Below are 27,826 nucleotides of genomic sequence, written 5' to 3'. Positions count from 1 at the left end.
GATCGAAAAACTGAAAAATACATGTTCAATCATTTTCAAAAATCTATCCAATGACACCAAACACCAACCCCCACTACACCCCTTGGAGATGGGGTGGGGGGTAACTTTAAAATCTCAAATGGAAACCCCTAGTTTTTCTTGCAGATTTGGATTCGTTACCTAAAAGTAAGTAACTTTTATTCAAGACATTTTTTCGAACTGTGGATAGATGGCGCTATAATTGGGAAAAACGATTTATCCTGATACCATAGGTAAATTATAGAAACGGTCTAATATCTCGAGAAATACACTTCCAAATGAGAAACCAAAAAAAAAGTTTTTAATACTTTTCGAAAACCTATCGAATAACACTAAACATGACCCTCCAACCCACCCCCTGGAGGTGGGGTGGGGGGTAACTATAAAATCTTAAATAGCAACCCCACTTTTTATTGCAGATTCGGATTCGTCATGAAAAATTAAGCAACATTTATTCGAAACATTTTTTAGAATTGTTGATAGATGGAGCTTTAATTGGAAAAATACGATTTATTAGCGCCATCTATCAGCAATTTTAAAAAATGTTTCAAATAAATGTTGTTTAATTTTTCATGACGAATTCGAATATGAAATAAAAAGTGGGGGTTGCTATTTAAGATTTTAAATTTACCCCCCACCCCATCTCCACGGGGTGGGTTAGAGGGTCATGTTTGGTGTTTGTCGATAGGTTTTCGAAAAATATTAAAAACCTGTTTTTTGGTTTCTCATTTGGAAGTGTATTTCTCGAGATATTAGACCGTTTCTATAATTTACCTATGGTATCGGGATAAATCGTTTTCTCCAATTGTAGCGCCATCTATCCACAGTTCGAAAAAATGTCTTGGATAAAAGTTGCCTACTTTTACGTAACGAATCCAAATCTGCAAGAAAAACTAGGGGTTTCCATTTGAGATTTTAAAGTTACCCTCCACCCCACCTCCAGGGGGTGTAGTGGGGGTTGGTGTTTGGTGTCATTGGATAGATTTTTTAAAATGATTGAGCACGTATTTTTCAGTTTTTAGATCCGATGTTTAATTCGCGAAATATTCGACCGTTCCACTACTTTTGGAACACCCTATATATTATTATTTAAAAGCCTAACGACTAAATGTTCGGACAAACGAAAATTTATTGAAAACGTAAATCTTCACAACTTTGCTTATTTAATTAAATAACGAGATGAACAATACATTGATGTATCATTGGGCCAATGCTTTTTAAATGCATTCATTTCCTGAGAAAACTAATAAGTATTTTTGAAAAATTTAAACGCAGAATGAAAAGTCCCTTAGAATAACCAAAAAGTTTCATTTGAATGAGATATTCAAAATTAAAAATCACACTAAATTCTCTTTTTTTTTCACCCATGTAACTTATTAAAATAAACATTACCTATAGAAGTTTTCAGGGACTTTCGCCTTTTGGCCCTTGGTAAGCAATCTTTCATTCTGGAAATTTTCAAAAATACCTATTAGTTGTCTTAGAATTTGAAAAAAATGAATTAATTTAAAACACATTCGCGTGATATTTTGCACCTACGCCCTTAACTCTTGTAAAGCACTTAAGGCAGGCTGCATATTCATTGTTTTTGATTGTATAATTTTGCTATCAAAGTTAACTTTCATCATAACTTCATACTATACCTATATGTGGACTGAGCATAATATGAATGTAAATGTTGATATTTTATCTCCTAAACATCTAGCTTGATATTTTGAATCAAGATCAAATTTATCCGAATGTGTTATATCACATAAAGCATCATAAATTTCTATCAAATTTTTGTACAATGGCTTTAAAGCATAAATTTTGCTGGACGGGTGGCTGCATGTCTTTACATTTTCCTGTTTATGCAGATTGTATAAATCAATACCGTAATGTTGAATGGGTTGCATGTGAGAGTTCATTTTAAATGAAGAAAAAGACAGACGTACTCTCAATCATTTAATTGTGTACTTCCGACGACCGGTTTCGCTCTCTATAGGTTGCAGAGCATCATCAGGTCAACGGTTACAAGTCACTAAATGCTACAAATAAAACCAGAGTTAGAACAATGTCTGGTTATAAAAGATGCTAAAGATCCATAAGATCAAGCCAATGTTGAACAACATACATAAATAGTAAAAACAGCAGACAAATACACATGCATGTAAAAAGGGGGGGGCAGTAACAAACGTCCCCAAGCTTACAAACACATGCAGATGTATACTGTCAACAATCATGCAATTATAACGTGTCGTACTTAACATTCGGTTACAAGGAGCTATAACCTTATTATTCCATAACATGATGTTTCTGCTTAAGTTATGCCCACGGGATGTGGTGGAAAAGACGGAGAATGTTACGAAGGTAAACAAGTAAGTACGACACGTTATAATTGCATGATTGTTGACAGTATACATCTGCATGTGTTTGTAAGCTTGGGGACGTTTGTTACTGCCCCCCCCTTTTTACATGCATATGTATTTGTCTGCTGTTTTTACTATTTATGTATGTTGTTCAACATTGGCTTGATCTTATGGATCTTTAGCATCTTTTATAACCAGACATTGTTCTAACTCTGGTTTTATTTGTAACATTTAGTGACTTGTAACCGTTGACCTGATGATGCTCTGCAACCTATAGAGAGCGAAACCGGTCGTCGGAAGTACACAATTAAATGATTGAGAGTACGTCTGTCTTTTTCTTCATTCAATACCGTAATGTTACTTTTGAAGTTGAGATATGCAGGGTAGCAAGGGCGTTAAATAGGTAAGTGTTGTTTTGACCTGCGTAAAATTTTTGTAACAACTCTAGTGGCGCCCCTTAATAGCTGGCGCCTGTGTGCGCCGCACACATTGCACACGTAGATGGCGCGGTCCTGGTTCTAACGAAAATTTGATCCCCCACCCCAGAAACTCAGAAACCGAGTTTCTTCTCAATTTAAAAAAATCGTCAATTTGTATTGGAAGGGGGATGAATTTTAATGCAAAATTCATGCCCTCAAAAATGTAACCCCCTACTGCCCCGCATCAACCCCCCAGTCTTTTTGAAGTTATACTTCTTTAGGCGCGATTGAGGGTGAAATTTTATTAATCTGCGCGCATGCAGACAGTATGGAGTTCGTTACTAAATGTTTTAATTTATGTATGTATCAGTCCAGAAAACGTGTGGAAAGGATATTTTAGTGTTTTTAAATATATTTTTCTACAAACGTGTTAAAAACGCAATTTATAGCAATCCACAGGAGCGTTAAAAATGCTTTACTTTAAAGCACCAGTGCTTTTAGCCCAGTCGGGATACCATTTGACCTTGCATTACGAGCTGCCCCAAATTTTATTCTTCTCATCTTTAGGGGGGTCAATAGTAGTACAAATTTAAAATCTCGACTGAATTTGACCGTTGCGTTAGCCGCCATCTTGATTTTAAACGAGAACCGTTTTTGCTCAATATATCCGCCATTTTCAACTTTTCGACAAAAAATATACAAACTGAAATTGTTGAAAATGCGATTTTCTATAATTTCATTTATTACAATTTTTTCGTGCGGTCCATATTTGCCGAGTTATGGGGAAGAAACAGTGACAGTTAAAGCATAATTATGGATTTATTGAATTATCTCGTTTATTATTACCTTATTATTTTAAATATTTGGGCTTTATAATGTCGAAAAGCGGAACAACAGAAGCAGAAATAAAAAGTAGATTGGGACAAACAAGATCTTGCATCAGACAACTCCATAATGTAATCTGGAATAAAAACATCAAGGGAAAAACAAAAAGAATGATATACCAAACAATAGTAAGAAGCATCATGACATATGCCGCAGAAATTTGGGTCATAAACAAAAAAACCCAAAAAAGCATTCTGGCAACCGAAATGGAATACTGGAGAAGATGCTGTGGTCTCACCAGAAGAGACAGAATAACAAATGAGGAGATAAGGAGAAGAATGCAAGTGGAAAAAGATGCCCTGCAATATATAGACGAGAGAAGACTAAAATGGTACGGCCACGTACGCAGAGCAGAAAACACTTGGATAAACAAGGTTGCAGAATGGAGCCCAAGAGGAACGAGAAGAAGAGGACGACCTAGAAGATCTTGGAAAAATGAAGTCGACGAAGCCATGTCTAAGAAAGGATTGGAAGACGGAGACTGGGAAGATCGAAAAAAATGGAAGTCCTGGCTGACGGAAGGGAAACGGCATTAGCTGTAGACAACCCATATATATATATATATATATATATATATATATATATATATATATATATATATATATATATATATATATATTATTACCTACTTTTACAACAAATTTTAACCTATAGAAAAATAAAGAAAATTAAAAAAACCTATACAGAAGTAAAAACTTCAAATTGTATTTTGGTATAAAATCGTTTATTTAAAAACTATCTAAAAGTCATCCACATGGATTGCAAAACGTTTTCGTTCTGAACAGAACATCTTCAGTGCATTCCGCAAAGTAGTTGTAACTAGCACACCAATGAAGGTGGTAACTTCATAATATATGGCTTACATTATAAATTTTGATAAAATATTGTGACTACAAGTCGATGTTACAAGATTAAATTATGTATGTGCCTAAAGAGCAACATGCTTCCCTGCTCGAAAAAACTAGGTACTTGCCATTTCAATTAGCATAGGTTGGTCTGTGCTGTGAAAAGTTGAAAATGGCGGAGATATTAAGCAACAACGGTTCTCCTTTAAAATCAATATGGCGGCTAATGCAACCGCGGAATTCAGTCGAGATTTTAAATTTACACTACTATTGATCTCCCCTAAACGATAGAATTATAAAATTTGGGGCAGCTCGGAAAAAATATTCAATTCAGTAATTATGCTCCCCCCACCACTTTTTATTATTTTCCCACTTAACTCGGAAAATATCAACCGCATGAAAAAAATTGTTAAAAAGAAATTGTAGGAAATCATATTTGGAACAATTTAAGTTGAAAATGGCGTAGATATTGAACAAAAACAATTGCTACAAAATCAATCAGGTCTTACGCTCGCGCCATTATCGCATATATACTACCTTAAATATTAACTTTAGCAAAAAATGAAAGAAACTAAAATTGTGTAGAATTAAATTCTCTCAATTTTTGTATAGGGACATTTTTGTCGTAAAACTAACAATAAACGAGATAATTCAATAATTATGCTATATTTGTATATAACTGTCACTATTTTCCGCTATAACTCGGAAAATATCGATGGCACGAAAAAATTGTAAAAAGAGAAATGATAGAAAATTAAATTTTCAAGAATTTTGGTTGTTATACTTTTTGTCGAAAAGTTAAAAATGGCGAAGATATTGAGCAAAAACGGTTCTTCTTTAAAATCAAGATGGCGGCTAACGCAATGGCGGAATTCAGTCGAGATTTTAAATTTACACTACCATTAACCCCCCCTAAAGGTTAAAAAAATAAAATTTGGGGCAGCTCCTAATGCAAGGTTAGGCCTGTTATTCGTCTAACCCGACTGGACTATTAAAAATTTTAAGGCACTGCAGTTAAAAGTGAATTGTCAAATTGTGAAACTTCAAAATATTTATATTTCATTTATTAACATTAATATTAATAATACAATTTACGCAATTTGAAAAAGGTGGTTTAAAAGGTTTTTTTTTAAATTTAATTTTAACTGTATTATTGCATTTTTAACACGTTTGTAGAAAAAAACTATTAAAATTTGTTAGAATATACAAAAATAAAAGTAGATGTTATTCTATAGTTGTTATGATTTACGTATTGACAGTATAGGCAGTTTTGATGTAATGTCAAGAAAAATATAAAAATGGAATGTCAGTCAAGTTCAAGTAAAAGTTTTTGTAGGTATTGTCCTGTAATTGAGAATGAATAAATTATAATTGTTGATATATAAGACGTTTGTAGAAAAAATATTGTATGATATACTTAGGTGTTAAAAAGTACATTTTTAAGGCACTCATGTGAATTGCAGAATGAGCGAAGCGAATCTTTCACATACGTGCCTTAAAATTGTGCTTTTAACGTTTATAACATAAATAACTATTATTACAATTTTTGTGTATTTGGACTTGTCTACCTCGGGAATAGTTGATTTTAAGCACCTAGATATCGAATCTTGCCTCTTCTCTCCCGATTCTAATTTATTTTTTTTACCGGTGTGTAAAGCAGTTTTGCAATGCTGGACTATTTGAATTTTTTTTTCGCATGGAATCTGCAAAAAAATTCCTACAGTAAACTAAATAATTTTTATATCGGGGGTTATTTAAAGCATTTTAAATTAAAAATGTATATTTTTTGGTTTTATGATTATATTTATGCATTTAGGTTTACTTTGTATTTACTTACTGCATGCTGAGCATAAAAATATTTCCATATCAATGACCAATTCTGGATGCTTGATCCACACATAAATATCAGGTACGAAGGTATTTGAACAATGAATAAATAAATAAATTCGCTTTGTTTATAAAATAGGTTTAAATAGGTTTATAAAACCTATTATATGCACTTTATTTTTAAATATACCAGTATATGCAAAATTCAAAAGAAACTACAAAAATATGCAAATGCATATGCATATACACTATTGCATATTTGGCTGACTCTGGTTATTACGTAAATAAAAAAATAGAGTGTCGTGTAGAGAAAAAAAAAACCTTTTAAATGATGTGCCATTCTACCACACTTGCTATTTAAAAAAAACTGGTGGCTGTTGCGGGGCTAGGGGGTTACATTTGGGGCATGCATTTTGCACGAAAAATCGTCCCCCTCCCAATATAAAATTATGTGTTTTTTTTTTATTTTGAAGAAGCTCTTAATTTCTGAGTTTCTGGGGGTCAAATTTTCGTTGGAACACAGTGTATATAGGCAATCAAGATATATGTAAGAATATACCATATAGTATTGCTTCAACTGTTGTTTGCAACTTTTAAGGGGGCAATGCATTTTTTGTTATCTTAATTTGTTTTATTACTTTGCAAGCAAAAAGTTTGTCTTCCCTGTAAATCATTTTCAATTTACTTAATAAACTCTTTCCATGAGTTCTAATGGGCTAACTTGACACCCCCTTTTAGCCCGATCAAAGAACAATTTGACCCCAAAAAAAATTAAAGGAGGGACGAAAATTTGGGAATAGGTATGTAGTTGAAATTGTCTATTATTATATAGGAAAAAGTTTACAATTCTACATCCCCTCCATTTTACAAAAATTGAGGGGAATACCCTCCTCTCGAAGGTGAAAAAAATACATTCAAAATAAGGCCGGAATTGGATAAAATGACTAATTCTAAACAACTTTTGTTCTATAGAATTTTTTCATAAAGTCCATACTTTTCGAGTTATTTGCGAGTGAATATGTTCATGTTTAACAAGATAAAATATGTTTTTGGGCGGTTTTTCGGAGATAACTCAAAAAGTAAGTATTTTAGCAAAAAAAATATTCTTAACAAAAATATAGCTAATTGAAGCAAAAAATTGAAAAAATGGTGTATACATAAGGTCTGTAGACCCAGTAGAAGCAGAGTTGCAGCTAATAAAAATTAGGTTCTTGTTCGTCAAATTTTAAGTCGAATATTTCAATGTGAAATAACCCAAAAACGGAGCACTTTTCGGAGAAAATTCATTTTAACTTTTTTAAAGTGTTTAAAAATCACCCCCTAATTAGCATCACAAATAAATTTTATCATTACCACTTCACAAGTTACTTTGTCTATGTATTATTTATACGATCTGTAAGTTTAATCGGTTCAAAGTGCTTCTTTTTGAAAAAGCTGTAGTTAAAATGACTTGAACGAGTAACTAATCACGAGTTTGGGGAAATTTTTAACAGCCATAGCGTAACCAATTTTTGTCTAACCAGAAAACAAAAATTCAGAAATATTCACAAAAGCAAAACGTACATTTTATTATTCTTTGAGATTTTTAGTATTACTAATAATTTTTAAGTTAATTCCATAAACAATTCCGATTTTTGTCAAAATTAAAAAAATGCTTTATTTTAAAGCCAATTTTTTTCAAAACTGAGCACTTTGAACCAATTAAACTTATAGATAATATAAACAATACATAAGTAGAGTAACTTGTGAAGCGGTAACGATTAATTTTATTTGAGAAACTAATTAGGGGGTGATTTTCGCCATTCTTTTACCAAAAAATAAAAGGGGCCAAAAATATTCTGAGCGTAACTCACATACTTTTAATGTTAGAAGTTTTTTTAAAAAACAAAAATAAACCTTTTTTTAAACACTTTAAAAAAGTTGTAATGAATTTTCCGCGAAAAGTTCTCCGTTTTTTGGTTATTTCACATTGAAATATTCAATTTGGAATTTGACGAAGAAGAACCCACTTTTCATTAGCTGCAACTCTTCTTCTACTGGGTCTGCAGAACTCACGCATACACCATTTTTTTCAATTTCTTATAAGCTATATGTTTACTAAGAATATTTTTTTGGCTAAAATACTTTTTGAGTTATCTCCGAAAAACCGTCCAAAACATGTTTTTTTTTGTTAAAAATAAACATATTCACTCGCCAATAACTCGAAAAATATTGACTTAGTAAAAAAACTCTATAGAACAAAAGTTGTTTAGAATTAGTCATTTTATCCAATTCCCGACTTATTTTGAAGGTATATTTTTTCACCTCCGAGAAAATATTTTTCACCCCGTGTTTTCCAATTTTTGTAAAATGGAGAGATGTAGAATTGTAAACTTTTTCTTATACATATAATAATAGACAATTTCAACTACATATTTCCAAATTTTCATCCTTTCTATATTTTTTTGGTGGTTTTCGTAAAATTTTGTGTTCCCTAATCGGGCTATTTGTTTCGTTCCATGCTCCCTATATATTTTTTTTATTTTATTGTGTGTTACTTACTAAGTTACATTGTGTATTTTATTTTTTTATTTGATTTTGAAAGTTGATTTATGAAATCTTCTAATAGTCGAGGAAATGAACCTGAAAAAATGGCAAAACCTCGCAATTTTTTCGTCCAGCATCGATTTGTACAAAAATTTGGGATTAGGCTCATTACACCCTCTAGTTCATTTTCTATATTGAGCCGTTGTACGCTTTTGGTTTTGTAAGGGTGAAAACTACCCCTAGTTGTAAAAAATTATAAAATAACATTTTAAACTTTAATATTGTCAACATTTGGTTCTTATTAGTTACATAATGAATGTTTTATGCTTTAAGATATACTATCATAATATTTAAACCCTTAAAACCACCCTTGTTGGAGCTATATATAAAAAATTTACTTATCCTAAAAGAATAATTTCGGCTTACATCGATTTACATAAAAATTTGGGATTAGGATCATCTCACCCTGTACTTCATATTCTATATCATGCTTAAGGGCGTTGATTATTTTTAGGGGTGTAAACAACCCCTTATTGTCAAAAATTATATTAAAACATTGTATACTTTAATATTGGTAAAATTTGGTTTTGATTGGTTAAATAATGATTGTTTTATACTTTAGGATATAATATCATAATATTTCAACCCTTAAAAACCACCCTAAATAACATTACAGTTTTTATAAGTAGATATTTTAATACGTCTATACAGAAAAAAAAGTAGAATTAAAGAATTACAAAAACATTTATTTACACAAAAATACGAATTTACAAATATGTACAAATAAAAATACAAATAGTTTTTTAGTCATCTTCCAATATACGAACCGGTTCTGTGGTATTATACATACATTGAAAATTATCCATAAGCGGACTATCCGAATTTTTCGAAAAAAAAAAATTCGTTTTATAAACATAGCTCCTTCATTCTTGGCGGTAAAAAGATTTTTCAAAAATGACTTTGTAGGATTTTTGAAGAGTTATAAGACTGTGTAAACTAAATTCCGTAAGATCCCTCAGTTTTTAATTGGGGTGGGTTTAAATAGCTCGAATAAGGGGGTGTTTGCTCGTAAATAGAGGATTTAAACAGTTATATCTTGCTAACTGTTCACTGTAATGAAAATCTATGCACAAGGGAATTTTAGTTATTAAAGAGGCTACAATTTGGTAATCTATCATTTTTTTGTATCTCTAGTATTTTCGGAGATATTTTGAAGTAAAAGGTGAAAAATGGGAAATTCCAAAAAATTAATTTTTCTTTAAACTCCAATTTTTCTAAAATTAAGCCTCTTAAATAGGTCAAACTTCTTGGGTGTATTGATAATACAAATATAAAAGGAATTACAGAAAGGTAAAGACCAATTTTTAATCAGGAGGGTAGTTAGGTGGTTGTTTTCACTGATTTTTTCATAGAGAAAAGCAGGTACCGACCTTTTTTTGATCATAAGTCGCTTACTTCTCAGACTATACTTTTTATCATTTTTTTTGAAAGGTGTCACTGTATACTTGAAAAAACATTATTTAAGTTTTCCTCGAAAAATGCAAAGTTTTTCCGTTATTTTACTTTGAATATTTTAAATTATGCATTTGACGAAAAAAGCTAACTTTTAACATGCCGTATCTCGGTTTGTATTGGTCTTAGGGATATTACAGAAAAATAATGTGATTTGTGTTAATAAAAGATACAATTTTGATATCTACAGTTTTTTTGATTAAATGCATATTTTTCGAGGTATTCCCAAAAAACCCTCTAAAAAAGTCGATTTTTTCATCGAAAAATTGTCACTTTCAAGCGCGAGTAACTCGAAAAATATTAGTTTTACGACGAAAATGTAAAAAACATTTTTTTCTTATAATCACTTTTTACATCGATTTACATAGTTAAAATGTAATAAAAAATCCCCGCCCCCGAGATGGGGTGGCAACCACCCCCAAGGTTGTAGCGTACAGCGGCATGATATAGAAAATGATTCTTGGACTATTCCCTACCTTCTGTGAAAATTTCAAGTAAATCCATGCTGGACGAAAAAATTGCGAGCCAAAATGCTTCATTTCCTCGACTATAAGTCAATAACTAATGATCTGATGTATTCAAAATAAGTCAATATTCGTTATCTTGTTTTCCTATCAAATTATTAAAAATTGATTTAACTTTCATTAATTTATTTTCTAAGAAATATTTACTTACTTTTTTTACAATTTGCTGTCTTCAGAGTACCCTAAATATATTAAAAATTCAGTAGTTGACTTCTTAAGGTCCACAAAACATAAATATGCCATTTGTTGTCTTCTACTGATTTCTCTTGCAATTGCTTCATTATAAATAATGATCTTCCCAAGTTAAAACCTTATTGTTCTTTTACTAGTGTTACAATTTCATTCAGTAAATTTGTTATCAATTTGGCTGTTAATTTTAATGTTGTGTTTTATTTTTCAACTCCTCTGTACTGCTCTTTTGTCTAGCAGTAAGGACTGTGAAGCTCCATTTAAGTTTGCCAATTTTTTTGTTATGACCTCGACTTTTAGTCTTGATCTTACCCAGTCGTTCCTTTTTTATCTGACAGTCGTACACCGAACAGTGCTCTTTCCGTTGTGGCTAGTTTATTCATATTTGCCTCGGTTATTGTCCTGGTTTGACATCCATATGTCATGAGAGGAAGGATGCAATGGTTGAACACTTTGCTCCTCAAGTATTGGGGTATTTTGAGGAGGTTCTAAGTAGGGATGGCGGTTTTTGACAAAACACCGGTTTCCGGTTATACCGTTTTTTTTGCTTACGGTTTAACCTGGCCGTTATAACCGGCCAAAAAGAGCGGTTTTTCCAAAAACCGGTTTTCGGTTTTTTTAATCCAATAGGTTACAATGTTACATTTACAATGCGCTTTAGTTTGCGATACTCCACTCGACTCGATACTCGATATCAATAAGATCAAAATTAGTACTATCGGAAGAACATCAATATTAATATAAATAAAACACAATTTTTAATAAAACCATTTTACGTTATTAATTATTATATTTATTTATTATTTTATTACTATTATATATTTATTGATTATTATTAAATATAATATAGCGTAAGATTAATATACAGTGATGAGTGCGCTAATAACCGGCAAAATAGCTCAAAAGATGGAAAATATAATATATTGCGAAACAAAAAGAGATGAAACTAGTTGAGGTGGAAATTATCGTTATAAACGTCTAAAATATCATTATACAGTCGAACCCGCTTATTGGAATAGCCTTCGTGTCAAACAAAAATATTCTTATAACCGGGATATTCTAGTAACCGATCACTAATGGCTGGCAGAAACGTTTTGAGACCTCAAATCTCTATTCTTTAAACCGAGATATTTCTATAACAGGTATTCTAATAAGCGGGTTCGACTGTATTACATATGTAGTTTCCCACCATTAGACGTATCAGAGGAGTATGACAACTGTCACTGTGACAGTAGAATTTTATAAAATACTCCTGTCACAGACGTCTAAAGGTGGGAAACTATGTAATGTAATGTTAATTAATACGTTTATAACGATAATTTCCACCTCCACTAGTTTCATCTCTTTTTGTCTCGCAATGTATTATGTTTTCCATCTTTTGAGCTATTTTGCCGGTTATTAGAGTGCTAATCACTGTATACATATTGCAATAATGTACAATTTAACCCAACCATTTCAACTTATAAAAAATTTCCCAGACTCTTTCAAATGGGATTAAAAAAATAATATCAACATAAATATTTTACTTAAAAATAAATTGGATAATGCAATTTATCTTTTATTTTTACTACCATCAAAAAAAAATTATCATGTATTTCTTTTAACACGTTTGTATATTTGTATAATAGGTACATTTTAACTCATTTAATACTTCCTGCATGGGTGTATCGTTTTGAAAACGTAGGGAAACCGTTGAAAATTCGTATTCGTAATCGGTAATTCGATATTTATAGTCAGACCATTATTTTTGGTAATCAGAAAAAGTCATTCACCCACTTTCAATGTCAAGAGTCAAGTGTGAAAAATAGATGATGTTTGCGTCTACTTCAACCAGATCACTTCTTATGTAAATATTATGATTGCAAATACCTTTTCAACGACATATTATAATAAAACTTAATTGTTTCTGGCTGATGTGAGTTTGCACTTTCAGTTTGCTTCTGTATTTATAAAATAAAATTTGAATTATGGTTTTGTTTGGAATAATTACTTGAGAATAATAATTATGATTGGGATCCAAAAAAATACCTAACCTAATCCTAATCACCGTAAAAACCTAATAACCGGTTTTTACTTTAAAAAGAAAAAACCGGTTATAACCGGGGCAAAAAACAACCGGGTAAACCGGTTATTTCGAAGTAAAAAACCGGTTTTAAATTAAAACCGGTAGGTTTTTCCCATCCCTAGTTCTAAGTATCCAACTAAGTTTTATAAATCCTGCAGATGTTAGTCTTAACTTTCGAGCAATTTCCGCATTTTGGTTCCTTTTGTCAAGTTTCAGAATTTGGCCAGAATGGCACGTGTTGCGGAATATATGCTTAAGTGTTTCAGAATATATTATGGACTTGTTCTATCTCACTGTCATATTTATAATTATTAAACGTCTGGAGTCATCAGTGTTTGCAATTGTTTTTGTTTTTCTCATATTTATTTTTAGACCGACGTATTGGGAGCTACCTGCTCGGTTATTTATACCGTTTTTTTTGCTTACTGTTTAACCTGGCCGTTATAACCGGCCAAAAAAACCGGTTTTTCCAAAAACCGGTTTTTGGTTTTTTTAATCCAATAGGTTACAATGTTACATTTACAATGCGCTTTAGTTTGCGATACTCCACTCGACTCGATACTCGATATCAATAAGATCAGAATTAGTACTATCGAAAGAACATCAATATCAATATAAATAAAACACAATTTTTAATAAAACCATTTTATGTTATTAATTATTATATTTATTTATTATTTTATTACTATTATATATTTATTGATTATTATTAAACATAATATAGCGTAAGATTAATATACAGTGATGAGCGCGCTAATAACCGGCAAAATAGCTCAAAAGATGGAAAACATAATATATTGCGAAACAAAAAGAGATGAAACTAGTGGAGGTGGAAATTATCGTTATAAACGTCTAAAATATCATTAAATTACATACTAGTTTCCCACCATTAGACGTATCAGAGGAGTATGACAACTGTCACTGTGACAGTAGAATTTTATAAAATACTCCTGTCACAGACGTCTAAAGGTGTTAAACTATGTAATGTAATGTTAATTAATACGTTTATAACGATAATTTCCACCTCCACTAGTTTCATCTCTTTTTGTCTCGTAATGTATTATGTTTTCCATCTTTTGAGCTATTTTGCCGATTATTAGCGTGCTAATCACTGTATACATATTACAATAATATACAATTTAACCCAACCATTTCAACTTATAAAAAATTTCCCAGAATCTTTCAAATGGGATTTAAAAAAATAATATCAACATAAATATTTTACTTAAAAATAAATTGGATAATGCAATTTATCTTTTATTTTTACTACCACCAAAAAAAATTTATCATGTATTTCTTTTAACACGTTTGAATATTTGTATAATAGGTACATTTTAACTCATTTAATACTTCCTGCATGGGTGTATCGTTTTGAAAACGTAGGGAAATCGTTAAAGATTCGTATTCGTAATCGGTAATTCGATATTCATAGTTAGAACATTATTTTTGGTAATCAGAAAAAGTCATTTACCCACTTTCAATGTCAAGAGTCAAGTGTGAAAACTAGATGATGTTTGCGTCTACTTCAACCAGATCACTTCTTATGTAAATATTATGATTGCAAATACCTTTTCAACGACATATTATAATAAAACTTAATTGTTTCTGGCTGATGTGAGTTTGCACTTTCAGTTTGCTTCTGTATTTATAAAATAAAATTTGAATTATGGTTTTGTTTGGAATTATTACTTGAGAGTAATAATTATGATTGGGATCCAAAAAATACCTAACCTAATCCTAATCACCGTAAAAACCTAATAACCGGTTTTTACTTTAAAAAGAAAAAAACGGGACAAAAATACAACCGGGTAAACCGGTTATTTCGAAGTAAAAAAACCGGTTTTAGTTTAAAACCGGTAGGTTTTTCCCATCCCTAGTTCTAAGTATCCAACTAAGTTTTATAAATCCTGCAGATGTTAGACTAAACCTTCGAGCAATTTCCGCATCTTGGTTCCCTTTGCCAAGAATGGCACGTGTTGCAGAATATATGCCTAAGGGTCGGTTTCACCAACAAAAAATAAATCAGTGAATAGTTATTCGTCGAATAAGATTTATTAGTCGATTAAATTTTATTTCGTTTCAATAACTATTTGTAATCCACAGTTAGTTATTCGTCAAATAAGTTCAAAGTATAATGATTTTCCACAGACTGTACTCGTTGACATAAGCGAATGACAGTTCTTCTTCCTCATATTAGCTTGTTGGCCTCCACCTCTTCGGTGTTTTGCCAAGCACATTGCATTATTTTCCACTGTAATCCCACGTGACCTCTGGTTCTGGTTGGCACATAAACTAACAAAGAGGTTATGTTTGTAGGTATCTTTTATCTATTTTTCAATGATTTTTCATTGTTTATAATCATCGTATTTTGTCTATTTTGGATTCATTTGGATTTCGTTTCCTGTTTTTGTGAACTTTATAAACTTAACCACAATGCAAAATGATTATTTAAGGAAATTATTATTGGAAACTTCAGATGTTGCGAGAAAGGTAGGCGAAATAATTTTTATTTCCTTTTCATTTTGCCCCGTTATTTATCAATAATGATGAATTTTGCAAGCAATAACATTATTTCTTTTATTGTTTTAGATATTTATTGAAGCTGAAAATAATTGGGGATTTAGATCCATACGCAATTCAGTCAGAATTGGATTTTACAGTTAAGTGCAGTCCATCAAGTTACTATTATAGATATTTATACATATTTGGTGGAGTCTCACAGTTGCTACTCTAAGCAGCAGATGAAAGCATACAAAAGCCTTCAGGCACATAAATATTTTACAGCTGGATTTGTTTTGAATGGAGTAAAAATTGTTAATGATTTCCATATTATTGTAGGAAAGGTATGCCTTTATTTTATTTATTCACCATTAAGAAATATATGGATAACAGTATTAGTGTCTTTTGGATAAATTGGTTCTAAATATTAGATTTATTACGTTTATATATCTGTATGAAACCAGACATATTGTCGTCCTAATCTGTAAACTGCGAACTCCATAATTCTCTGAAAATGATTTATTACTGCCATCTATTTGAATTACTGTCATGATTGTTCTAAAATTATATTGTATGAATGTCTGATTTTAAATAAAATATTCTCAATCATTGTAAAGAATGCAAATACTCTAATAAAAATAAATTTTTGTAGTTGAAAAATTTCCAAAAAAATAAAATATTTTTTTTAGGTGAAGCATTTCCAAAAAGCTAATGCTCAACGACTAAATGCTTGGGTGGGGTGATAGCCAGTTCTGATGACATAGCAAATGCACATTGTATGCATATGGCCGGTAATAGTAAAGTATGCCCAGGGCAAGACAGACGAAGAAGAACCCAATGCATGTACATATGTTACAGCTACATGGTTTGGAGATAGCAACATATGCATTCTCTGATGAAAAACTAATGAGTTTTGAAACTGTTCGGTCAGAGTGCTTGTTGCGCTCACTGAACGAACTGAAATATGAGACGGCTTTGGCATTGTGTTGCAGCGATATGAAAATGGTTATTCATTTTTAATTATAATGTACTTCTTCATCATGAGTAATTATGTATTGGTCTTTTAAATGTGTATTTATTTTTGTAATTAGTATCAACTTGTAATGATAATATACATTTATCGTTTAAGGTATGACTATGTTTAGACTCTAAAATAAATGTTTTAAAAATCGAATCCTGCCTCTTTCTGTTAGTAACTACCCATGGATATCACAAATTGTGCTTACTGATAGGTTTGTTCGTAGAACGATCAGCAACTCTTGCCAACCATCAGACACATGTGCATTCGTAGTCTATGAATGCTAACTATTAACTGCACAACGCTAACTGTTAACTTCTCATGCATCTGATGGTTGGCAGCAGTTGCTAATCGTTTGTGTCGTACTACGAACAAACCTATTAAGCCGGACTCAAACGACTCGTGTACTTGGCGAATAATCGTCACTTGCGTATACTGGCAATGCTGTGTGAGTGGGTTACTAGTACAATTATTGTACTATTTGTCAAACAGTAATAATAATAATGTTAATACTACTTTTAATTGTCAAAGAATTGTTCTAGTAACCCTCCCAAAAGACATAGTAAGTATCGCAAGTAACGATTATTCGCCAAGTACACGAGTCGTTTGAGCCCGGCTTTAGGTCTAGATCCCGTGTACCAAAAAAATTGATTAATAGCAAGCTGAAAATTTGTTAATAGCTTAACGGTGTCCAGTTGGACAAACTTTGATGTATTGTGACACTGGAACAGGGGTAGTTTTAATTGTGAAACAGTTTGGAAACTCAGATTTGGAACATCAGATTACGAAAACATCCCATATATTTTGTCAGACAGAACATCCAATTGATCTGTTACCCTGTCATTAAATTCTCGTGCAAAAATTAGACTGCTGTTACTCACCAACATGATTCCTGTAGTTTGACATGGTCTTCGTGTTCTACTCATTAAAATGCCCAGTTGGTGATTTTTTCACCAGTCTAGTTTTTGCATGAGAATTTAATGAATTGGTAGCAAATCAATTGGAAGTTTTATCTGACAAATTACATAAACATTTTCGTAGTTTGACCTTTCAAATTTTTAACCTGTTCCACAGTTAAAACTTCCAGTGTTCCCATGCATCAAAGTTTGTGGGACTAGACACCGTTAAGCTATTAATAAATTTTCAGCTTGCTATTAATCAACTTTTTTTGGTAGGAGGGATCCAGGTCTATATGGAATAAATAAATAACAAAACAAATTCCCTGTCAAAACTGCATTTATTTTAAATAGAATGAAAAACAAAATAATATTATTTTAACAAAATAGGGGATACATGTTAAAATTTAGTATTAATAAAGTTTGTCACATTGGCCTAAAATTAATGTCACTAGTTACGTTAGTGTCACATATAAATAATTATTGTTATAATATTAATAAAAATCATAATTCCTAGCATGAGTGCGTCCTGTTTTTTGATAATTTAGTTAGGCGAGGAAACATAAATGAGTTTCTAATAGGGCTTTTCATCGATTGTCATTTGTTTCGAGCTCCTGTTAGATGTTGTATAATCCGTGTATAATATTACCACAGAATAACTAACCATGGTTAGTTATTCTGTGATATTACTATACAAGGATTATACGACATATGACAGAAGCTCAAAACAAATGACTGTGAATGAAAAGCCCTATAGAGGGAACACGGAAAAAATTAACATTATCCGATCAGCTCGACCTCCACAGTTCACTACTATACAAGTTACAGGCATGTTTTCAGCACTTAAAATCACCAAAAACGAAAAGTTTATAAAATAATTAATCTAATGAATGTCTTTAAATACTATATTAAGCTCAAAATCACGACAAAAAACAAATTAAAATTAACATTATTCTAATCAGTTGGACTTTCACAGTTCACTACTATACAAGTCACAGGCATGTGTCAGCACTCAAAATCACCAAAAACGTAAAGTTTATAAAATAATTAATCTATGAATGTCTTTAAATACTATGTTAAGCTCAAAATCACGACAAAAAACAAATTAAAATTAACGTTATTCTGATCAGTTGGATTTGCACTATTAGTTCCTATACAAGTGACAGGCATGTTGTCAGCAGCACTCAAAATCATTTGATATAATTACGTTTACCTGTTATAAAACATTGTAGATAAATTCAAATTAAACTAATGAATTTTCTTTATTATTGATATTTAAAGTGAGGTTAGCTGTCAACTTATTCTAAGAATAAATATTTATCTGCCCGATATTGGACTAATAACTTATTTGGAGTTTATTCATAGAATAAGTCTTATTTGACGTTGGTGAAACGGAAATATGTCAGTTTTATTGGTCGAATAACTTTATTCATTGAATAGACCGCTATTTGTCGATGGTGAAACCGGCCCTAAGTGTTTCAGAATATATTATGGACTTGTTCTATCTCACTGTTTATATTAAAATTATTATACGTCTGGAGTCATCTGTGTTTGCCATTGTTTTTGGTTTTCTCATATTTATTTTTAGGCCCACTTATTGGGAGCTGCCTGCGAGTTCCTCCATCATAATTTGCACTTTCTCGAATGTGCTCGCTATATGGTGATGATCATCATCATCATCATCATTCAGCCTATACTTGTCAACTGCTAAACGTAGGCTTCCCGTAGTTCACCCCACAAATTCCTGTCCTGAGCCTCTTGCATCCAATTTTGGCATATCCGCTTCGGGTCATCTGTCCATTGTATTGGTGGCCGTCCTCTGCTTCGCTTCGAAAGGCATCCTGTCTGGGTCTCCATTCGAGAATACGTTTCGTCCATCTTTTATTCGTGCGACATGCCCTGCCCAGTTCCATTTCAAGGTTGATATTCTTTTGATTGCGTCGGTTACTCCGGATCTACAGCGCAATTCTGTGTTGGTTATTCGGTCTCTTAGGGTTAATCCCAACATGGAACGTTCCAGTGCCCTCTGCGTTGCTCGAATTTTGTTTGCGGACGTCTTAGTGAGCGTTAGCGTTTCCGCAGAAAATGTGTTCTGCCGCAATGTGTGCTGCCGGTTAGAACCGGCAGCACACATTGATCAAATACCTTCTCTTTAAGCAGATGGGAAGAGCCGATCTAAAAACGTTTCTTACCTTTCCATAAGCCATCCAAGCCAATCCTATTCCACGTATTAATTCATTGGTCTGGTTGTCTCTACTTAAAACGCATTTCGTGCCTCAGATATTTTTATGCTGACATATGGCTCACTAAATGCAACAATGTCATATCTCAAAAAACTAACTTTCGAGAAAATTCAATTTTAAATTTTGGATGCTGCTAAAGGTGCCCCAGATATTTGTATACTAACATATATGGTATCGCCAAGTAATAAATAAATTATAAATTAATTACTTGTGTTTTTAGTGTTAGTGTAGATAAATTAAAACCAGTGTTAGAAGACTGTATATAAATTAAGACTGTGATCGAACAAATTGAAAATAAAGACTTAGATTGCATTAGTGTTCGAAGGGGAAAATTTAAATACATTTTGTGAAAAATGGCTGCAATTAGCAATTAGGAAATACCTGATTTACTCCGTGAACTGGAAGAGAAAATGGGAGCACTGGCAGAGTTTCTCAAAAAAGGTGGAATACGACTTCTACGGAACACAAAAAGAAGTATGGAGAATGATCAGAGGGCAAAGAAAGGAGATGAACGAATTAATAAAAGCGAAACACATTCAAAATGAAACATGGGCAGACTACTTCCGATCTCTATTTGCTAAAGGCAACGATAATGAACCACCAACACCTGAAGTTACAAGAAACGAAGAAATAAACATCGAGAAGGGAGAGGTAAAGGAAGCATTAAGAAAATTAAAAAATAGAAAATCTCCAGGAGAGGACAGAATATCGAACGAACTCCTAAAGTACGGAGGACAAGATCTAACTAAACAACTATTAAAACTAATACAAAAAATAATAGAACAAAACAGAATACCACAAGAATGGAGATCAAGCATCCTAACACCTCTCTTCAAAAAAGGAGACAAATCGGACCCGGAGAATTACAGAGGAATTAACTTATTAAACACAACATTAAAATTAACAACCAAAGTGATAACAAACAAATTGAACGAAATTATAACATTAGCAGAAGAACAACAAGGTTTTAGGTCGAGAAGGTCATGCATTGACGCTATATTTATAATGAGGCAAGTTCAAGAGAAATAGTTAGAATACAACAAACCGGCATATTTATGTTTCGTGGACCTTAAGAGAGCATTTGTCAGGGTCACATTAAAGGACGTTATCCATTTGTTATACTCGAGAGAGGTACCTCTAGGAATAATTAAAACGACGGAAAACATCTACCAGAAAGTAAAAGTGGGCGATGAATTAACTGACCCAATTGAAGCCCGCGATGGGATAAGACAGGGAGATTCCTTGAGTCCTTTATTGTTCAACCTAAACATGGACGAAATAATAAAAAAAGGAAGAACTAAAAGAGGATACCAAATGGGAGAAAAACAATTTAAAATAATCTGCTATGCGGACGATGCAATACTAATCTCTCAAAGTGAAAACGATTTACAACGTATGCTGCACCAATTCAACATAATCGCCAGAAAATTTAACATGTTAAATTCCTCACAAAAGACAAAATGCATGGTTATAACAGCAGATCCAATAAGATGTAAATTGGAGCTGGAAGGTCAGATAATAGAACAAGTGATGGAGTTTAAATACCTAGGCATCACACTATCTAGCTAAGGAAGGCTCGAAACAGAAGTGGAAGATCAAGTGAATAGAGCAAACAGAGCCGCAGGTTGCCTGAATGACACAATATGGAGAAATAAAAATATCGGAAAAGAAGTAAAAGGCAGAATTTACAAAACAGTCATCAGACCAATAATGACATATGCGGCAGAAACACGACACGACACAGAGAGGACAAAAAGATTGGTCGAAACGGCGGAGATGAAAACCCTTCGAAAAATCAATGGTAAGACTCTATGGGACAGAGCTAGAAGTACAGATATACGACGGAGATGCAAAGTGTATAACATTAACAACTGGGTAAGAAACAAGAATAGAATGGAATGACCACATAAGCCGAATGACAACAAATAGGGTAGTCAGGACAGCGAGAGACGGTTCCCCAATAGGAAGACGATCAGTGGGAAGACCACGAAAACGATGGAATGACAACTTACTAGAGGCACATTGAAAAAACAGACAGAGTCATATCTATACAAGAAGAAGAAGAAAAAGAACTGGAAGATAGAGAACTGACTTCTGTTGGGAAAATGATGATTTAGTGCAATTTCTGAAGAATCCCCATAGAATTAAAATTAAAAAAATTAAAAAATCTGTTTTAATATTTCTCATAAAGCTATTAACAAACTAGAACTATTAAAAAAGTGTCTTACCTGTATCAAGTATAAATTTTCCTAGTCGTTCATTTTCTATATGGTTGCTAATACTTAACAATTGCATGCCTTGTTGTCGACAAAATTGTGTAGCTTTGAAATAGTTTGCCTGAAATATAAGAAATGTTATATATTTTAATGTTAATCTTATTGTTGTATATTTTATACTTGCAAATGGTTCGACATTTACCAATGAAAACTCGACGAAACTAGACGATAGCATAACAGGAAGCCAACTAGGATTTATAAAAGGCTTTGACACTAGAGAGACATTATTTACTATTTATGTACTATCAGAAGATTTGCAAACATATTAAGGAAAACAGAAATAGATGATCAGAATGTGAGAATCGTTACCAATTTATACCGATATCAGAAATCCATAATTCGAGTAGACCAACAAAAATCTAAAGAAATTTCAATAAGAAGAGGAGTACGACAAAAATGTGTACAATGTACACTGTACATGCTCTAGCTAGAAGACATCAATGAAGTCATATCAATTACCGGAACACTAGTGAATAATCTCAGATATGCAGACGATATAATACGCTTTGCGGACAGCAGAGAAGATCGTCAGTAAGAACATGATTGAAGACGAAACAATAGGGCACAATCTACGTTAAAGGAAAAGCTTTACAGCAAGTACCCAGATACAATTATTTGGGATGCGAGCTAAATGAACAATAGGACCACAGCCTTCAAATAAAACAACGCATTGAGATGGCCAAAAGCGCTTTCAATAAGATGAAATCAGTATTATGTAATGAAAAACTGGGAATAGAAATTAGAACTAGAGTATTGAGATGTTACTTTTTCTCTGACTTTTATATAGAGTTAAAACCTGGACAATTACGAACGCAACTGAAAAAGACTTGTCAGCTTTGAGGTGTAGTGATATCGAAGAATGTGGAAAATATCATGTACACAACACGTAACAACAAACACGGAAACATTAAGAAAGATGAAAAAAGGAAGAGAAATAAAATCCCCGAGGAAAATAAATTTCCTGTAGCTAGCCGTATACCATAAATCACAAAAATACTAGATTTGTTGTAAAAGGTATATTTTAAAATAATCTAAATAAGGGTCACATTAAGACAAAACGTAACGGGAAAAAATGAACTTGGGAGCTTATTTACAGATGCTTGCGTGTGTTGGCACTAGGGTGTTGAAATCTGTGGGGTTTTGGAAAAACAGTATATTGGCAAATACAAACAGATTTGAGCACCAGAGAGTTGAAACCAGAGAGTTTTTGTAGTGGCTATACATGCACAGATGCTAGCGGCTCTTGACACTGATCTTAATAAATGCGGCCGGCATGGTAGCCGTCGCGTTGTTGGTTTGCCAAAGGATAGGGATGGCGGTTGTTGACAAAACACCGGTTTTCGGTTAAACCGTTTTTTTACTTACGGTTTAACCTGGCGGTTATAACTGGTCAAGAAAACCGGTTATTCCAAAAACCGATTTCTGGTTTTTTGAATCAATATCCAATACTCAATAGGGTACAACGTTACATTTACATTGCATTTTAGTTTGCGATACTCCAACATCCATATCGATAAGTAGTATTGCTTATTGGGATACGGAAGGTGGAACGGGAAGTTCGAACTAGCGAATTGAAATCAATAATAGAAAAACGGTTTCGGTCAGCTTAAAATTTCTACTTTGCGCGCGCTAGATCGAAAAATTTCCCCATTTTTTCTAGTGAGGGGGTTCTTGAATACCAAGAATCGACCAGTATTCGATTCCTGAAAGTTCTCGAGATATCCCGAGAGTTTAAATCGAAGTATTCGAATACTAGCTGGCGAATCCTTTAGTTTATCTAAGGTTTGGCTAACAAAAACAAAATCTGTAACAAAATAAAAGTGAAATATGTCTCAATCCAAGTAGCCAAGCTTAAATGGAAGGTCGCAGGACATACCCTAAGGCAGAAGGATGAAAGATAGACTATTGTCCATCATTGTAGATGTAAGATACATTGTAGATCGTGAAACCACAAACGAAAAAGGGAAAGGGCACAAATGCGATGGTCAGATGATTTGAAGAAACACGCCGGGTAAAAATGGATGCAAAATGTCCAACATAGAAAAAAACGGGAGAAGCAAGAGGATTCTCGTTTGTGTATAGCATCTACACAATTACAACTAACTATGACTGCACAGCTGATTGATACTATGTTATTATATTTATTTTTAATAGAATTCCCCAGTTCTCCAAACAAGACCGGCTTATTCTCCATATCATTAAAATTGACAATTTAGCCTATCACATTTCTAAAACATAATTATTTTAGTGAGTGTGAGAATCGCAAACGAATATAAACACTAAACATATCAAGAATATTGATAAATTTAAAACAAACAATATTTTTCTATGAATTCATAATTTTTTTAGAAGTATAATAACTTATCCGCTTTTTCACCGGTTATTACTTTAAAAAGAAAAACCGGTTATAACCGAAACAAAAAAACAACCGATTAAACCGGTTATTGCGAAGTAAAAAAACTGGTTCTAGGTTATAACCGGTAGGTTTTTCCCATCCCTACCAAAAGATATTGGGAGGACAGTTTACAAAAATGAGTATAAAACATTAGTTTTTAGAGTTATGTAACACAGATAAGAATATACATAAATCTGAGCAGCCAATCACATCCAACACAAGTGTCTTCGATAGAAGCATGGATTTTTCTGTAACAAATTTGTCAAAAGATCGTTCAGATAATGAAAGGTGTAAAGAAGAAATGGATAATAATGAATAAAAGGCAGAAAAATTACGGTTCAACTGCCTGCTATCAGCAGAAGAAAACATCGTGAAGGATTGTATTTAAGATTTCGTAGGATTCAATCTCGACGTCCGTCCTAAACCAAGGCAGCAAAAGTAGAAGAAAACTGGAAACCTGATGAGAAACATCACACAGAACCAACCTAACGCCAAAGGGAATAGATCTGCTCATTAACCTAAAAATTTTTTATGTTGTTCTTTTGTCTTAATATATATTTTTTTAGATCCTAACAACGTTTAATTGTTTATTAACGCCTAAATCACTAAAATATTTTTCCACAGAAGTAGTTAGGTATTTAAAATCAGTGTCAATAGCAGTTAGCATCTGTGTATGTCTAGCCACTACAAAAGCTCGATGGTTTCAACAGTCTGGTGTCCAAATCGTATTATTTGTAAATGTACTGTTTTTCCAAAATCTGAGTGAAAACAACAATAGAACTCTTCAGAACAGCTGCAAATAGAGTAAAATGGGCCATGATAATCGTCGATGTCCTTAAAGAAAGCTCTTGAAGAAGAAAAATGAGCATAGTAATTATTAAAAATTCAGAAGATCCAAAATAAAGTAAAAGTACTTTTTCTATGGATGCTATACAATATGCAACTTCTCTCACTACTTACATACATTCAAAACGAACAATTTCTCATACAGTGAGAAAAGTCGGCCATTGCAGTGATCAATATTTTTTCTCACGGGTTCAAAGCTGGTTTTCCATATATGATCACCGTTTCCATGGTAACATACACAATACAAACACAAATATTGATCTTCAATAATTGTCAACTTGTCAATGTCATATTTTTTAAAAATATTTCATACTTACTAAAGCAGTTCTCATTATCTGTGTTAATTATAATGGAATACGACGAAGATTTTGAATTAGAAAGTACACCCCCAAATATTGTGGAGAAAGCATCCGATGTTTGCAATAATTTGTTACCAAGCATTTCAAGAGAAAAGTACGAAATCGCTTACAGAAATTTCATGGATTGGAGAATAAAAGAGAAAGTTAATTCATTTTCTGAAAATACCTTGCTTGTGTACTTCGAAGTGTTGTCAAGAAAATTAAAACCTTCGACATTATGGTCCCAGTACTCCATGCTGCGGAGTACAATAACTATTAAAAACTCTGTTGACATATCAAAATATGCAAAACTACGAGCCTTTTTAAAACGGAAATCTGAAAAATATGTTCCAAAACAATCCAAAAATTTAACCCCCGAAGAAATCCAGCAATTCTTTAAAAACGCACCAGATGAAAAGTATTTGCTGATAAAGGTATGTTTAAATGTATAAATTTTTATCAAGATTAAATTTTTGTTTTGATTTTATAGGCTGCGTTAGCAATTGGCCTTACAGAGGCATGCCGCTGCGATGAACTTAGCAAATTAAAAACTAATGACATGGAAGATCTTAATTCGGCCCTTTTAGTAAAATTGCCAGATACTAAAACAAAAGTTCCTAGAAATTTCACAGTTACAGGAGAATTGTACCATATTTATAAAAAATATGCGAAGCTTCGACCATGCACTGAGGAAACACGTTTTTTTTTAAACTACCAAAAGGGTAAATGCACGAAACAGCCCGTGGGGATAAATAAATTTGGCACCATGGCAAAAGCGAAATTCTTGCAAATACCGAATCCAGAATTATATACGGGCCACTGTTTTCGAAGATCGTCGGCTACAATTTTGGTAAATGCAGGAGCAGATCTTTTAACTCTTAAACGTCATGGGGGCTGGAAATCAGCAATGTTGCTGAATCCTACATTGATAATTCTATGTCTAACAAAATGCAAATATCGAAGAGTATTGTAGATTCAATTCAGCCTTTACCCCCATTACAACCTGAAGATAACCATCATGTAGAATCTCGGCAATTTTCTCCTTCAACTTCGACTTCAGCTAATTTTTCAATTACCGAAAATGTATTAAAGCAAAATTTACCAGCAATGACGTTTCAAAATTGTTCAAATATTACTGTTAGCTATAATTTTAAATAAATAAAGTATATTTATAAATATTAATAATATTAAATATCTACATATATTTATGTATGTATTTTATTTCAATTTAGGCATATAATATACTTAAAAGCACCTAAATTATTTAATTTTGAAGTTTGAACTCTTGACAACAACGCATCCATAGAAAAAGTACAGTGTACAATACGTGAGAAAATGACATATTTCTCCCTCGGCGCTGATATATTTCGGCGCTCGTGAGAGATATGTCTTTTTTCTCACTTGTACAATATACTATTTCTTCTCACCTTGAAAACAATTTGCTTGTAGTAGATTTTTCCCCCATACGACAACCAGTTTGAATCTCTTCCTCGGGAAGGTGACTGTAACACTGGTGAAACAAACTCCCTGCCACCCTGTACACTTAATTTTACAACGTTACACACGAGAAGAACTAGTATTAGTTTGAAATACATTTTATTATGATTTCCAATATTTTAATGACAAGTACACGAGTAGTTGTTTAGAACTTTTGAATGATATTTATATTTTTTTAAGATACATTCCCTTCTTCTGTTCTTCTGTTATCAAAGATAGTGTTTATAAAATTGAATTCAAACATGAGATTACGGTTGTTGACGCTATCCTTTGGAATAACCGGTTTCAAGAATTTAAATAATATTCTGTTCCGTAATAAAGTTCTGTTAATCCACAAAAAAATTTAATAAAAAATCCAAATAATTTTCTACCGAAAAAAACCAATAAACATATATTATTAATGCAAATTAGTATCAAATTTAAGCAACTATAAATTAAAATCAGTTAGATATATACAGGGAGTATATGCACAAATTAGAGGAATATTATTAAGTTTATATCTTTTTACAAATTTTTTAATGTTATTTAAAATTAAAAATCCTAATGGGTACCTTGGGTATCCAAACGATTAAGTTCTGGGAAAATCTTTTCCATATTATTAAACTCCCTCAAATCTGATTTTGCTTTTTTGCTTCTTATAAAGATTTTCTCCTTTTCCTT

The 27,826-nt window shown here is 32.4% G+C and overlaps 1 protein-coding gene and 1 long non-coding RNA gene across 2 annotated transcripts in view; one reads left to right on the top strand and one right to left on the bottom strand.

Annotated features, from left to right (window-relative positions):
- Positions 1–27,388, bottom strand: part of LOC126890661 (C-type lectin 37Db-like) — a 49,508-nt gene extending 22,120 nt beyond the window's left edge. Inside the window, exons 1-2 of the mRNA XM_050659779.1 lie at positions 27,097–27,388; positions 22,043–22,151 (exon numbers count right to left, since the gene is read on the bottom strand). Coding sequence (XP_050515736.1) covers positions 22,043–22,151; positions 27,097–27,264 — 277 coding nt within the window. The 5' untranslated portion in view covers positions 27,265–27,388. The remainder of the gene's footprint in view (positions 1–22,042; positions 22,152–27,096) is intronic.
- Positions 14,455–16,621, top strand: LOC126890663 (uncharacterized). The gene is made up of 3 exons (XR_007700402.1): positions 14,455–15,648; positions 15,748–16,001; positions 16,347–16,621. It is a non-coding gene; the product is annotated as an uncharacterized LOC126890663 (long non-coding RNA).
- Positions 27,389–27,826: the final 438 nt, after the last annotated feature.

The sequence above is a fragment of the Diabrotica virgifera genome, chromosome 8 (genome assembly GCF_917563875.1).
Source record: "Diabrotica virgifera virgifera chromosome 8, PGI_DIABVI_V3a".
Lineage (NCBI taxonomy): Eukaryota > Metazoa > Arthropoda > Insecta > Coleoptera > Chrysomelidae > Diabrotica > Diabrotica virgifera.
Note: the sequence above shows the minus strand (reverse complement) of the source record. Positions and strands in the feature narration are given on the sequence as shown.